The sequence below is a fragment of the Perna viridis genome, chromosome 6 (genome assembly GCF_037379345.1).
Source record: "Perna viridis isolate PV_CMFRI_1.1 ecotype Kerala chromosome 6, ASM3737934v1, whole genome shotgun sequence".
NCBI classification, from domain to species: Eukaryota; Metazoa; Mollusca; class Bivalvia; order Mytilida; family Mytilidae; genus Perna; species Perna viridis.
In genome coordinates, this window is record NC_142450.1 from 12,330,175 (window position 1) to 12,344,314 (window position 14,140).

The 14,140-nt window shown below is 31.9% G+C and overlaps 1 protein-coding gene across 1 annotated transcript; it reads left to right on the forward strand.

Annotated features, from left to right (window-relative positions):
* The first annotated feature begins 1,919 nt into the window (after window positions 1–1,919).
* Window positions 1,920–10,829, forward strand: LOC148613681 (uncharacterized). Its single transcript, XM_088587184.1, has 5 exons — window positions 1,920–2,128; window positions 5,848–5,961; window positions 6,280–6,401; window positions 7,817–7,867; window positions 9,016–10,829. The coding sequence occupies exons 1-5, from the start codon at window positions 2,064–2,066 to the stop codon at window positions 9,399–9,401; spliced, it is 738 nt and encodes a 245-aa protein (XP_088443310.1). The 5' UTR covers window positions 1,920–2,063; the 3' UTR covers window positions 9,402–10,829.
* The last annotated feature ends 3,311 nt before the right edge of the window (window positions 10,830–14,140 follow it).

Genomic DNA, 14,140 nt, shown 5'->3' on the forward strand with positions numbered 1-14,140 from the left:
TTTGAAATTGCTTAAGAGTTTCGCGTGTGGTGTCAAATCAGGGATTAAAATACGGTATTAAGAATAAAATTGCTCTCATGCTGGACATTAACAGAATAACAAATGATGACCATATTATGGTGTTAACAAACCTTGTTCAAATAGCTTATATCCTTGTTTCCGCAGGCTATGTTATAAAGTTGAAGCTGTAATATGAACTCCAGTTTCACAGTGACTGAAGGAAATTGCCACAGGTCAAAATGAATACCTCTCAATGTTGTTGTGTTCTTCACTTAAGTAACACTCCAGATAAGAGTCTTGCGAAATGTAATTCATGGTTGAAAAACCTACATATTTTTATTTTTGAAATTTTGGTTAAAATGTTATAGTAAACAGAAATTAACATGTTGCTTTTCATATAACCCATGTTCTTAAAAGATAAAATTTGTAAAGAATGTACTGTAGAATTCAAAATAAAGGGTGATAACTCTGTAGATGGCATGAAAAAAAAACAATAGAAATTATTTGATTTTCAATGTGGACTATCTGCTTAGAGCAGACAGATTAGAATGAATAATTATGCATTTCTTGATATAGACCTGTTAAGCATTTTTATAACAATATCTAAAATATGTAGCCTTTTTTGGTTGTATCACATATTACAGAATTTGCATGACTCTTACAAAAAATACTACTTAGATAAATGCAATAATACAATCACTTTAGATATATGCATGTCAAAACCCTTAAAAATAAGTGTTTGTTTAGTGAAGAGGCAGTTACCGACTGCGTAACAATTTTCGTTGGTTTGCCCTTTTTGAAAACAATTGTACAGATTGTACCTACAGTTGGCTTTTTGCAAAAAAAAGTAATCGTTCTTGATCTAGTTTAGTTAAGTTGTAGATGAATTCATTATTTTCTGCATACACAAACTTGTTTGCAAAAATGGCTACAGTTACGTAAGAATATGGCACATTGAAAAGGAAACTTCGTTTGTATGGTTTTTTGTATCAGCACCACGGAAAGTCATTAGCAATTGATTGAATGTTGTTGTTTCTTTCTCAAATAGCAAATGAAATGTGGTAGATAATACACAGTACACTGTCAGAAGAGAAAGGATATCCTACTGGTCGATGAATTAACTATTTTAACGCTTAAGTGTCAATATCTGTAAGAATCAGGCAGTGAGCGAAATATGGTATGAAAAAAAAACCACCATTTTGATTTGAATATTTTCACCATCAGAATCAAGGAAAACAGACAAGATTTTCAATATCATGCTGGACCATTGAGTTACAATTTCATTGAAATGCACTGAAAATGAACGTTTCAATCTCAATATTTTCCAAGATGTCACTCCATGATTTGACACCACTCCACAACTCAACTCCAAGACTCTACTCCATTAAATATACCATACCGCACAAAAACAACAAAGAGAGTTTTATCATTACCTAGCGATGTCTATTTTCTCAGAAAATTTGTCTTCATTGACCAGACGTAATGATACGGGTACGTAGTAAATTACAAATCAGTCACAAGGTTCTCTCTTAAGAAGAAATTTGTTGAAAAAAACGATATATTTTCTGACTTTAAATATTCAAAAATGTTAGTTACTTTTATTAGGTTTCAAATACTCCAAAATGAAATAGGTATAGCAATCAAATAAATTTGACTCGAACAGACATATTGACTTAAACTATGTTCAATCAAATATATCATATATCTTAGAATGCTGTTTTTCGGAAAACAATAAATAATTTATTTTAAATACCTCATTTTATCAACAATTGCATATTCTGAAACTCAAAAATAATATTTACCCAGATATATCTTTCTAATTATCAAATTACATTGCATTTATGTGAACATGTTTGTAACTCGGATACATATAAATGCATTTATGTATCACTGACTTCAGGGTTATCAAAACTTATCTGCCTTCTTATTGTAAATATACTGGACATGGATACACCTAAAATAATCGAACTGATATTAACACAGTCCCAGTTATATCTGTTTGGTTTTTGAACTAGTAAACCAAATAAATTTTGACCCTTTGTAATTAAACGTGTATATTTGTAATGGGATCTGCATTCAGGGAGAAGTTTATGCTATGTGCTGTGCTTGTGGCTTCATTTCTGTTTTGGTAAGTTTTGCTGCGAATAATGAAAATGCTGCCAGTCACCAACAACATTTTGCGGTACTTTATATGTATTTGTTTGTAAGTAATTGTTTTTTATTTGATATAGAAAGTATACCTTTATAGTTTAGAACGGTTCTTTTATAATGGTAGATTTTTTTTATTGGAAATATGAATATAGGACTATATTGTCTGTGTGACATCAGCGAAACTGTTTTGACAATATCGATGTTGAAGGGTATGATGGTAAAAGTCATTTGTATTAATCATTCATGTCTTTATTGTAATGAAGGGATGTTACGAAATCATAAAAAAATGACTATCGTTTAAAAACTTAAAACAAAATAAATCTTTCAACTAAATACATATTTTAATAACCGTCGTTGGAATCCTTCAGTGACATTTCGGAATTAGCAACATGTGTGCTGGGACATACATATGGACAGGGAGACGACTAGGCACACAAAAAAACAGAAGTTTACTTAAAAAACAGAAATGTATACGGTTCTAATTATTAGCTCTTTGCATCAAGAAATTCTATACAATTATTTACACTATTCATCTCATTCAAATAAAACTTTACAATGTTTGAAAAGTAACAGTAAGACGGTTAGAAAGAAAAAAATAAAATTTTGAACAGCTTTAGAAATTAGAAACAAAGAAAAGTTTTAGTATGAGCTCTTTGTAAAAAAATATTGTATATTAATTATTCTTCAAGTATTGGTTTAGAGGAGGAATAAATACCTGAGCTGATAAAGACCCATTTATATTATTGTATATATCACGATTAATACGACAGCAATATGTCAACCTGATATGTTATCTCATTGATATACATATATTATATGAAGATAACGACACAACGGACATAGCAGGTTGTTGTAATATTTAAAAACATGTATTTGATATTAACAAAGCATTGAAACTGATCATCCCAGAAACTCAAAACAATATTAATTTACAACTTCAGTACACATTCACATGAAATTCAAATTGCAGATATTAGTGGTGGTGAAAGATGCAGAATTTATTTTGAACAAACAATAACTTTGTAGTCTATATGTAGGCCACCCCATAGTGCTTTCTGTAGACAGATTTGTAATTTTGAGAAAACCATGCATTCATTTCCCGCTTAAAACAACCAACTGAAAATTAATCTGTAACTCTTGCAAAATGCCTATTTCATACATAGTAAATATACCTTTACCTCAAAGGTCAATTACACGATGAAAAAAATAATGGTTTCGTGGATGTTTGACACTTAAACATCTCCTGTCTGGTATTTATAAAATTGAACTTAATTTCAAATTTAAATTTTGTGAAAGGGTAATCAAGGGTTCCGACGGCATTAAACGGAAGATTATTAGTTTCCCTATAGATTGACTCTCTTTGATACTTGGCACTTTCGATTCACTGTTCTTTCTACTTAAAAAACAGGCCAGTTGTTATATGAAAGAAAATAAGCTCCTGACAACAGCATGCAACTGTTTAACCCGCAACAGACTAATGGAAATGGTATCCAAACCAGTCCGTACTACTGTCAGTTTCACTTCAGATGGGTTCGAATACCGATGCACCAACCAACGATGTTCCGAAAAACACACCAATAGAACAATTAGAATTAGCTCCTTCTTCAAGAAATCTTGAGTCTCTCTGCTGAAATAGTTTCTGTACGTCATTTATATATGATGTCAACAGACCAAATTCAGTGCAACTCTTAAGTGTCAGTCTCTTTAAGAATCAGGCAGTTGGTGAAACATGGTATGAAAAAAACATCATTTTGAAAGTGCAATTTTACTATAAGTACCATCAGAATGAAGGAAAACAGACAAGGTTTCCATATCCTGCCGGACCATTTGGTAACAATTTCAATGAAAAACACTGTAAATGAACATTTTTCTGACATTCTATTGACTTTTTTCTGAGCATATCCCATGTTGCAAAGATTTAATAATTGTCACTTCAAATAGAGAAAGCATCTTTGAGTGGTATTTTATTGTCCGATTGGTGGGATTTTGACATGAATGTTTCTGATTTCTTTTCCATTTTGCCTGATTGTTACATACAGTTATACGTAAACAGTTAGAGTTGGAGAGAAGACGGTGATCCAGATATATCAGTACCATCGTAATGTCCGTTCAAGTTAATAAACATACCAATACAGCTAGCCGGCTTAGACTTATTTGTTAAATTGACGAGTTTCTCTTCAATCATAAATCAAAACACATCCGTAGACGGCGTCCAATACAAGAGCAGTGGGTGTTTGACCTGGCAGATACATCACACAAGCCTGCAATCACCTACCTGGAAATAGTAGAGAAGAAGAGATGTAGCCACTCTTCGCCCAAACATCAGAAAGGCAGCAAAACTAGGCACGATTATTCATTTAGACCAATAGAGAGCCTATACTAAAAACCAGTCCGTACTAAATCTGACATATGGAACTGTGAACCCATCCAGTCATCTTTGAAGATCCCGACACAGGTGTCTACACTCAGACCATCGAGCCAAGAACCAGGAAAGGAAAATATGACACGATGAACAAATGCATTCTTATTGTGTGGATGGATACGATTTATGAGTTTTGCATATAAATAGATTGTACTTGGTTTTAACCACTAAAGCGTTTACGAATAAAGTTTTAGGCGTCATATTTGTCTTTCATGAAATCAGGAGTCGTCAGATTGCCAAGTAATTCAATAAAGTCTAATATCTAGGAAATTTACATCATTGTATTTATTGTATTTGTACATGTACTGTGAAAGTACATAAATTCGTGGATACCTATTTTCGTGTATAAGGGATCGAAAACAAAAGTTCTTCATTTCGTTGTTTTGTGGTTTTCAGTATACACATCAATGGAAATCTCCTTTTCGTTCCCTAAGAACAATAGTACTTTTTTACAGTATCCAATACCATATTTCCATAATAAAAATACAATATCTATGACATAGCATGTTTGTCTTATATACATTACTGGAAAACAACACTAATGTACTAATTAAATCTACAACACCAGTAATAAATAATTTTTGAAAAAAAATCACAATATTGAAACATTTTTATACCAGTATTGTGGACAATACAAGTGTAGCAGCAATATCAGATCAGGGCTGACATAAATTGAAAAAGGCATTTTGCATACTAGTATACTTCAGGGACGTTTAAGGTTTCATCTGCCTAATAATTATCTTCATGGTAAAAAGGCTAAATTCAGACACCCAACAATTGTGAAAGAACACAAAAACGATGTACTTCGGAACACAATTTAGCCAGAGAAAATTTGAGAAAACATCATGAGCGATACATAAAATCTGTAGTACCAAAATTTACAAAATCGCAAAATTTACACCGTGAAAGTTTTTTTCAAATTAAATACATCATATCTGCAGTAACAAAATTTAAATCTTTAGGGGATAATCACGTGATTACGAGGAGAGTGCTTAGAAAAAAAATAAAATAAATATTTAGTCTCAGACTTTTCGTTAATATTTTTTTTATTTTAAAAATAAGAAAAATATTTTATCCTTTCATATCAATCAGATCTGAATATATTTTTTTATACATATATGAACATTATGAAAATAGATTGTTTTCTTTTTTAATGTATGTGAATTTTACTACTCTCATGTTGAATATAAAAAATCTGGACCGAAAAAAATTCCAAGCCCTTCCCTCAACATCAAATGGTCATCATCTTAGTTTTATTTCTGATTTCGTTGTAGTGCCACTGCAAACAGATGCTATAGAGGCGATGACCCAAATAGATGTGATACATTAGTGGAGAGGAAATTTAGTTGTTTCCTTATCCAAAAACTTGTTGGGTTGGGAAACTGTCAGTAAGTTGAATAAGTCAAAAAAAAAAAAAATCTGAATACCAACTGAAAACACATATATGATAAGTACAACCGGTAAATACTTAACCTCACTGGTGACCAAAAATAGCATACACGAACGGTGATGTTAATAAGAATACTATAAAAAATAAAAATACTATTTACATAAATATGTTTCAAAGGAAAGCTTGAAAGGCTTAGGTGAAATGGAATACGATACAAGCATATCACTGATTTCAGGAATTATGTCCCTTACCCTAGGTCTGCCTCCTTAATGTCTTTGCAAGCATTTGCAATATAAGCAATGATTTATTTTTCTAGGAAAAAAGGAAAATTTTGTATTGAACAAAAGAAAGTCTGCTGGCAGCCTAGTCCAATATGTTCTCGTCAGTGTTGCAGTGGCTGGAAAGAAGACAAGTTTAATAAGTGCTCCATATCAATAAGTGAGTGTTCATTTAAGTACCAATCTATACACATTTCAGACACTGCCTGAGGTAAACGTGGTTCAAGGTACAGACTCCCGAACCCCTTCCCTTTTCGAATGTTTTTTTTTTGTGTTTCCAAGTGATATGTTGCATGCTCAATTTAGATATTTTTTATCTTGAAAGAGCAACAACCGAATAACAAACCAAAACACGGTTTGTAATCCGTAACTGTATCTGAACGAGAAATAAAAGTAAATTTGGCGGTTTTTGGCATGCTTGATTTACCGGTGTATCCATCTCCTCCATGAGATTCGATCTGTTCACCATGTCAAAGTTATATTTTATCTACCATAGACTCGACATTTTATGAGCAACTCAGTGGGTGTTTCAAGAATAGTCAAGGTTTATCTATCGGTGCATCTAGTTTTGGTGGTGTCCGAAATGCTCACTTAGTTTTGTTTCTTTAATCGTATAATTTTGGCTTTTTCATGTTTTTCTTATGTAGTGTGTATCCTTTGGTTATATTCTTTTGATTTCTGCTCGAATTTTGATTCCCTTGTTTCCTGATTCTCCTCCTGTCTGTTTTTATGAAAACTGCTGTGTATAACAGTTTAAAACTCATGATGAAGATGATACATTATTAAACTATTAAGTAGATGTCTTTGTAAGAATCCTGCAAAATCAGAACAAAATGTGATACACCCCGAAAAAGGCTACATATTTTAATTTTGTAATTAAGTTGTTTTATAGGTCTATACTATGAAATGTGTAATTATTCATTTAAATCTGCCTGCTCTTAGGAGATAATCAACATTTAAAATCCAATAGATTCTATTGTATTTGAGTGTTATTTACAGAGTTATCTCCCTTCATTTTGAAATCTATAGTGCATTCTGTATAATTTTTATCTCCTAAAAGCACGGGTTATATGAAATACTGAATGTAAATTTCTGTTTACTATGGGTATTCAAACAAAATATCAAATATTAAAATATCTAGGTTTTTTACCCATGTATCACATTTTGCATGATTTTTAGCTGGAGTGCTACTTAATAATTCACATAATATTAGACTCTTCACAACAACATCCTGTCATATGATTAAACAAAGAACATTTTTTTATTTTGACAATAATACAGAATTAATATAACAAATATAAAGGTCACACAAACGTATTTTTTTCTGTAGTGTCCTGGTAAACACTGTAAAAATACTTACTCGTTTGGGATTTCTACACATTGTCCATGTACTAAGCCTTGAACTTGATTCATTTTCAATCCCATAGGTTCTAAAGGGTGATTTCAGAATAACGTAATTTTTTTATTTGGAACTTTACGCAATTTTTAAATATATGCAAGTTTTCACTATATTTAACATTAAGAAACTATTTTAATCATCCCAAAGATATTATTAGCATTTTGATTCTTTTGTAGAATCCGACAGCAAGTCAAGTAAGAAACATCTGAATGTACCAACAGTGATAAGTATGTTAAACTTTCAGATAAACACTTAAAGCAATAAACATTGATACCACGGCGCCAAATTTAATACACAAAACATATCCAAATTAATGTGCAAATACACACAAAAACACCAATAATATCCTAAGCAACAAAACAGTTTTGGCACGATGTTAATTTTTTCCCATGATTTATTGATAAGTTCATGTTCAACCCCGAGTTTTTTTTATAATATATAGGGTATTGTCCCATTTTTTAATAGTGATTATTTATTCTCTCAATCTTATTCGTTTTTATCGTAAATTTTTCAAACAAAATTCATTTGTAATATTCGTGATGTAAGTTTACTTCATATACATCATGTATAGTCAAAATGTGAATTTTTGATGACGGCACTCTTTTATGACTTGTGTTTTTAATTCATTTTCCTAGTGCTTTAAGTGTTACTTGTGACGTCTTCTTTTCCTTAACTCTTAACTTCAATTGTTATAAGTTATCTGTTTGTTTCGGTTTGTTATATGTCCCCTTGTTTCCTGTCTCCATGTTCTGGCCATGCTATTGTACGATATCATGGGTGCTGTTTGCGGAGCTGGACAGGTTAAATCTTCCAGGCCAACTGATGTCACTCTCGGTAGGGTTTCATATGGCTAGTGTTTTAAGCTTTTGAGTCCTCATTATAAAGTCAATAACAATAACAAAAATTGTTTACAACAGAAATATCAACACGCCCATTTAAATACATAAAATTGTTTAAGTAGGCTGATATAATAATAATAACATTTACTTCAATTATCATCAAAATACGCTTTTCTCAATTGTCTTTATAAATGAAAACGTAATGTTTTAATGGTTGCCGAAACAATTCCTCTGGCCCTTTATACAGGACATGACTACGATTAGTTGCCTAGTTTACTTGAACACTGTATTTACTTTTTCTTATGTATTTCTAAAAAATATAAACAGAAATGAATAAAGATATATAAATATTTATATATATATATAACATGTAGAAATGAATGTTTCAGTTTAAATGTTTCATCGTCGTGAAAAGGCGTTGACAATCACTAGTACGCTTCCTTGAAATTGTATAACGGTCAATGTTGATGAAACATCAAAACATTTAATTCTTACTTAAAACGACTTCACATATGTTTTTATTTTATTCTTTTTAGCCGGAATTCTAGTGGCGATTCTAATTGTGATATTGGTCATCATTTCTGTGTGTATGTTTCGTTTCAAAAAAGCTCGTCGTACATCGAACCTCATTTTTAATAGAAGAACAGATTCTACAAATGCAAATGGACAGTCGTCAATTTACACTATATACGAAAATGAACCACCTCCTTACGACATCGTTATCCAATCAAAATTACCCGCGTATAGTGAAACCGACCAATCACCTCATGCCTATGAAAATACTAATTTCTGTGCAGCGGCCGGAAGGACCGAAGAATCACAGTCGTCTCACGTGAAGTCCAATGCTGTAAATAATGAAAGAGGAGCACAACTTGTATGTACAAATGAACAAACAGCCAGTGGGTCTACAATTTGCCAATGAATTATACAGCTGTTACAACCTATGAAAATGATAACGCTCTATCATTATGATTTGTGTAGCTTTATTTTGTTAATCGTTTACTGATTTTATCATCATTTTCAATTGTTTTCTTTTAAAAACTTGGTCGGGATCATGCTGTAGTAAAAATGTTTTCCAATCCAAGATGACGCCGACCTACGGCAGCAACTTAGACTACACTAAAAACTAGGAGTTTGGACCAGCTGCACCGGAAGGGTAAGAGTCCTCTGCTTTTAGGATACAGTAAACTTTCCGATATTTACTTAGTTATTAGTTTAATAAGAAGCTGTCCATGAAAACATCAGACAGATTGCATGATATGATTGGCGCATGGTGAATTTTATCTTATTGTATTATTTGTTCTAATGAAATGTTATATAATATGTATGCCAAATATATAAGTTGATTTTGAATGCCTCGAAAAGTGTTTTTTCAAGTTCCCTAAGTAACAAAGTTTTGCACAAAAATAAAGAGTTATCTCTCTTTTAAATGGAAGTCAATGTTTTTATGTAATGTATTTTCCTTTAAGCGTTGCTTTTAATCAAAATCCAACATTCCACATTCATTGAGAAGAGAAATAGTAATCATGGAAACCAAGGTTATAGCGGTAATCAAAAGAATGTAATCCAGGGACAAAGACCAGACATGGGAAACAGACATACACAACAAAGAACATAAAGTAACTAAAATCATACATACAAAGTAACAAAAGTAAATGAGCAACTCGGACTCCACTAAAAACTGGGAGCATGGACCAGGTGCACCGGTAGGGTAAGCGTCCTCTGCTTTTCTAGAAACACCCGCCGAGTTGCTCATAAAAAGTCAAGTCCGGGGTAGAAAAAGTAATCAAGGGAACCAAGGTTATAGCGGTAATCAAAAGAATGTAATCCAGGGACAATGACCAGACATGGAAAACAGACATACACAACAAAGAACATAAAGTAACTAAAATCATACATACAAAGTAAAAAAAAGTAAATGAGCAATTCGGAGTCCACTAAAAATTGGGAGCATGGACCAGGTGCACCGGTAGGGTAAGCGTCCTCTTTAAAGGATGCCTTTGTGATATGAAATAAAATGTAGTTGAAAATGAAATTAGTCATGTGCAACTTACTGCCTGTTTTTTTTTTTGCATGGATACCCTCTTAATTGATGAATTTCTTACAAAAACGATTGAATGTTTTGAACACTTGTGAAATAAAATGATATTGATCAGACTGACTGTTTACAGAATACAAAATACACTACCGATTGTTTTACGATATAATCGCATGAGTGAGTGTGGAGGTATTTTGATTAAAATAAAGGTTATTATTAATCATTTGAGCTAATTGATAAAATATCTGTACAAACGTGTGACTTCTGTAACTAGTACGGTAGTAATTTGATAAAAATATGGATTACTTTTAATCAGTTATGTTTGTTGAAAGGCTACTTGTACCGATTTGTAATTTCACCGTCTAGTACGATAATATTTTTAAACAATGTAGATACTTAATTAAAATTGTATTTGCATTTATAAACATGATAATGAATATATGCACTATGGCGTTGTACTTCCAAATTAATCATTCAACTCTGTAGTTGTATAACAATCACGTGTTTCTTTTCTGTCATATTTACAAATATTTAAATTGTTTTACAGAATCAGTGAATTCGTCAAATTGGAACGATTGAGTAAAAAAAGAAGACATTTTAATATTCTTCATCATTTCAATCATGAAAAAAAAAATCATCGGATATCTATTGATTTTCTTTGAGACCCTCATTCAGTGAACTGTCTGTTTTTCGCAATTCTCTACCAAGCACTACGTATTTGTATATATTTTTTTCATCTTTTTAAAGCAACAACAAATCAAGGGAACGAACTGGGATTATATAAAAATATTACCCAGGAAATACAACTAGACAAAGAATATAGACACATACAAAACACATAAAATAACTAAAATAACATGACAGAAAGTTAGCAAACCAGACTTCTCTTAAAACTGGGACATTTACCTAGTTCAAAGGTAGGATAAGCGTCTTCTGCTTTTTTAGCCGTCGATTCTTATAAGTCGTCACACGCTGATAGTTTTCTACATTTCATTATAAATATTATAACATGATGTGCTTTAAACCTCTTTAGACCGTAGCCGTGGTAATAAAGTGATAAAACATATGAACAACGTATGACGGTCTTTGTAGCGACGTCATGTATAAATATTTACCCACTTTTACAAGTGTCAACGGAATTTTACTAATTTCGTGCAACATATAGGCTATGTTTATTCCATAATATATTAGAATCGTAATAAATCAAGGAAACTCCGTTTTATCACTGTTTTACCACGGGCTGGCAATTCATGTCGTTATTTCACCCTTCCGTATCGCTCAATGCGACATAAATGGCCATCCTGTGGTGTGGTGAATCAATGCTAAAATAGAGTTTCTGTGATTTATTTCTTAAATAACACATGATACTGCGATTGGGAAACAGTTTGATAGTCAGGAAAAATATCTTCTATAGACGTCAAATGGTACAAAATAAATTTTACAACAGCGTTGGAAAAAGTCGCACACCATGAGACTGGGAACTATTCCAGTAGAAGCCATTCATTATCTTAAATTCAGACAATTCTTATGTACGAAATATTAAAATCAGTGCCTTTATATGAATATATAAGTTTGCCATTTAGACAAGTTGCTACGCAATTAAAAAAAGAGGTTGTAGTTACTTGATAGAATTAACTAACAGAGCACCTAAGTATGATTCTGCCTAAAAACAAGGCAGGGATGATTCATGATAACTTAAGATAATCAATGAAACTGTATAAATTCATTTTTGAGGTCCTAAAAACAACTCTTCCCATATTCACGTCCTATTGGATCTGCTACTTGTAGTGTAATATTTTTGACTGGTTATATTTAAAGATTCAGACGGGAAATGTTCCCGTACTATTTTTCTATAGAAGAACAATACCAAATTTTAGGTTTTAATATCTCCAGTGAATTACTTATATTTGCACTTATATTTTCTAATACAGTTTCAATGGGACCTGCAGAACGATTTGCAATACAAATTTTTCGGGTTAAGAAATTCGGATTAATTAAGGCTTCTAAAGTAAAATGTATATCTTTAGGATTTTTTCAAAGAAAAAAATTGATTCAATTAAACTTTACTGATCCAGCATTACTAAGGACTTGTCGAAAATTAATTTCCCGGTAAATAGTACGGGATGTCCACGAATTTTGGGAAGAAAAGTATTCTTGAACTTTTGATAGCACTTTTCTCGACTTTCACTTCGCACTCATTAAACCTATCCTTTTAGAGGTTAAAATGCTAAATATTCTTCAGAAACAGTTTATTATGTTTTAATGTAATGTCTTTACTAAGATTTAACGAAACTTTAGCTTGTAAAGAGACAAAAGAAAATACTATTTTAATACCCTCCATGTTTTGATGTACACCTGTACAGGGTTATTAAATGCAAGGCAGCTAGTACATTGGTTTGTGAAAGACGTTTAAATATGCAACAGTGTTTTGATAGTAAGCATTATCATGATAAATTTATCATAAATGCACTCCATATAAGCAGTTACTTTTATTAAGTGTTTCGCACTGTGTATTCAACCACTTTTAATGGCGGTCGGACATTCAAGCAGTGGGCGTGGCTTAAAGTGATAATATGACATTGGTTTATTACCGCCTTCTTAATAATATCAATGTTTTACTTGCGCACATAAGGATATTGCAGTATAAAATGATAAATTGAGTGCCCGAACCGTTATTAATGCCCTGGGATGCGGGCGAGGGTGTTATCAATTTCGAAGACAACATCACTTACAAAGGGTAGTATATTTATCCATAATGCCACATAAGCGAGAGTAACCAAGGGTACCAAGTTTATAGCGATAATCAAAAGAATGTAATCCAGGGACAAAGACCAGACATGGAAAACAGACATACACAACAAAGAGTATATAAAGTAACTAAAACATTTTTGTTTAATAAATAAAGAATCTGAAGAGTGCATTATCGTGTGATAATGATCCGGGTATCATCACATCATAATGCCCTTATTTTAACGCACATTTATGAATACCACATGACCATGTTTTAACCAATAAGTATAGTATTTTGTATATGAAATCAACTCTGTTTTAACAGGCATGATAATGGGGACTTATGCATTATTACAGTGCTCCATCAATGTTTTGACAAATTTTATCCAGATATTCAAAATTACCTTTTTAATAATGTATATCAAGTACTGTTAATTATAAATTTATTAAATGCAAGATCTATTTCGATTTTACATGTATTATTTACTTAAACTTCGGGACATATCTACATTTGCAGTAAAAGAATCATTGCACATGACTTGTAAATTGCAACACTCAATAGGTGGGAATTAGAAAAGTGGTACATTATAACATTTTTTAATCGAACCGTTTAGATTTTTTTTCTGTGTTTACACAGGTTTTCAGATTATTCAGTGTGCGGTTTAGTCACGTTTTACGGGGGTGTAATACTTTGTGTTTTTTGTACGCAAGTTTGTACTTTTCGTTCATTATATATATGACATTAATACTGATGAATTTAAAAACCAATATCTTGCAGATGAAATTTTGACAGGATATACACCTGTCATCTTGCTGAATTGAACACTAATCAGTAAAAGATGCCTTTTTTATTGACGTCATATTCTATTCTGGAAGACAAAGCATTGTAAAGA

What these genes read in the sequence shown, in the direction of transcription:
- LOC148613681 (XM_088587184.1), top strand. Translation starts at nt 2,064, where the DNA reads ATGGGATCTGCATTCAGGGAGAAGTTTATGCTATGTGCTGTGCTTGTG. An exon ending in GTTGGGTTGGGAAACTGTCA is followed by an intron (nt 5,962 to 6,279) that starts GTAAGTTGAATA and finishes TTATTTTTCTAG; the next exon opens with GAAAAAAGGAAAATTTTGTA. An exon ending in TAAGTGCTCCATATCAATAA is followed by an intron (nt 6,402 to 7,816) that starts GTGAGTGTTCAT and finishes ATTCTTTTGTAG; the next exon opens with AATCCGACAGCAAGTCAAGT.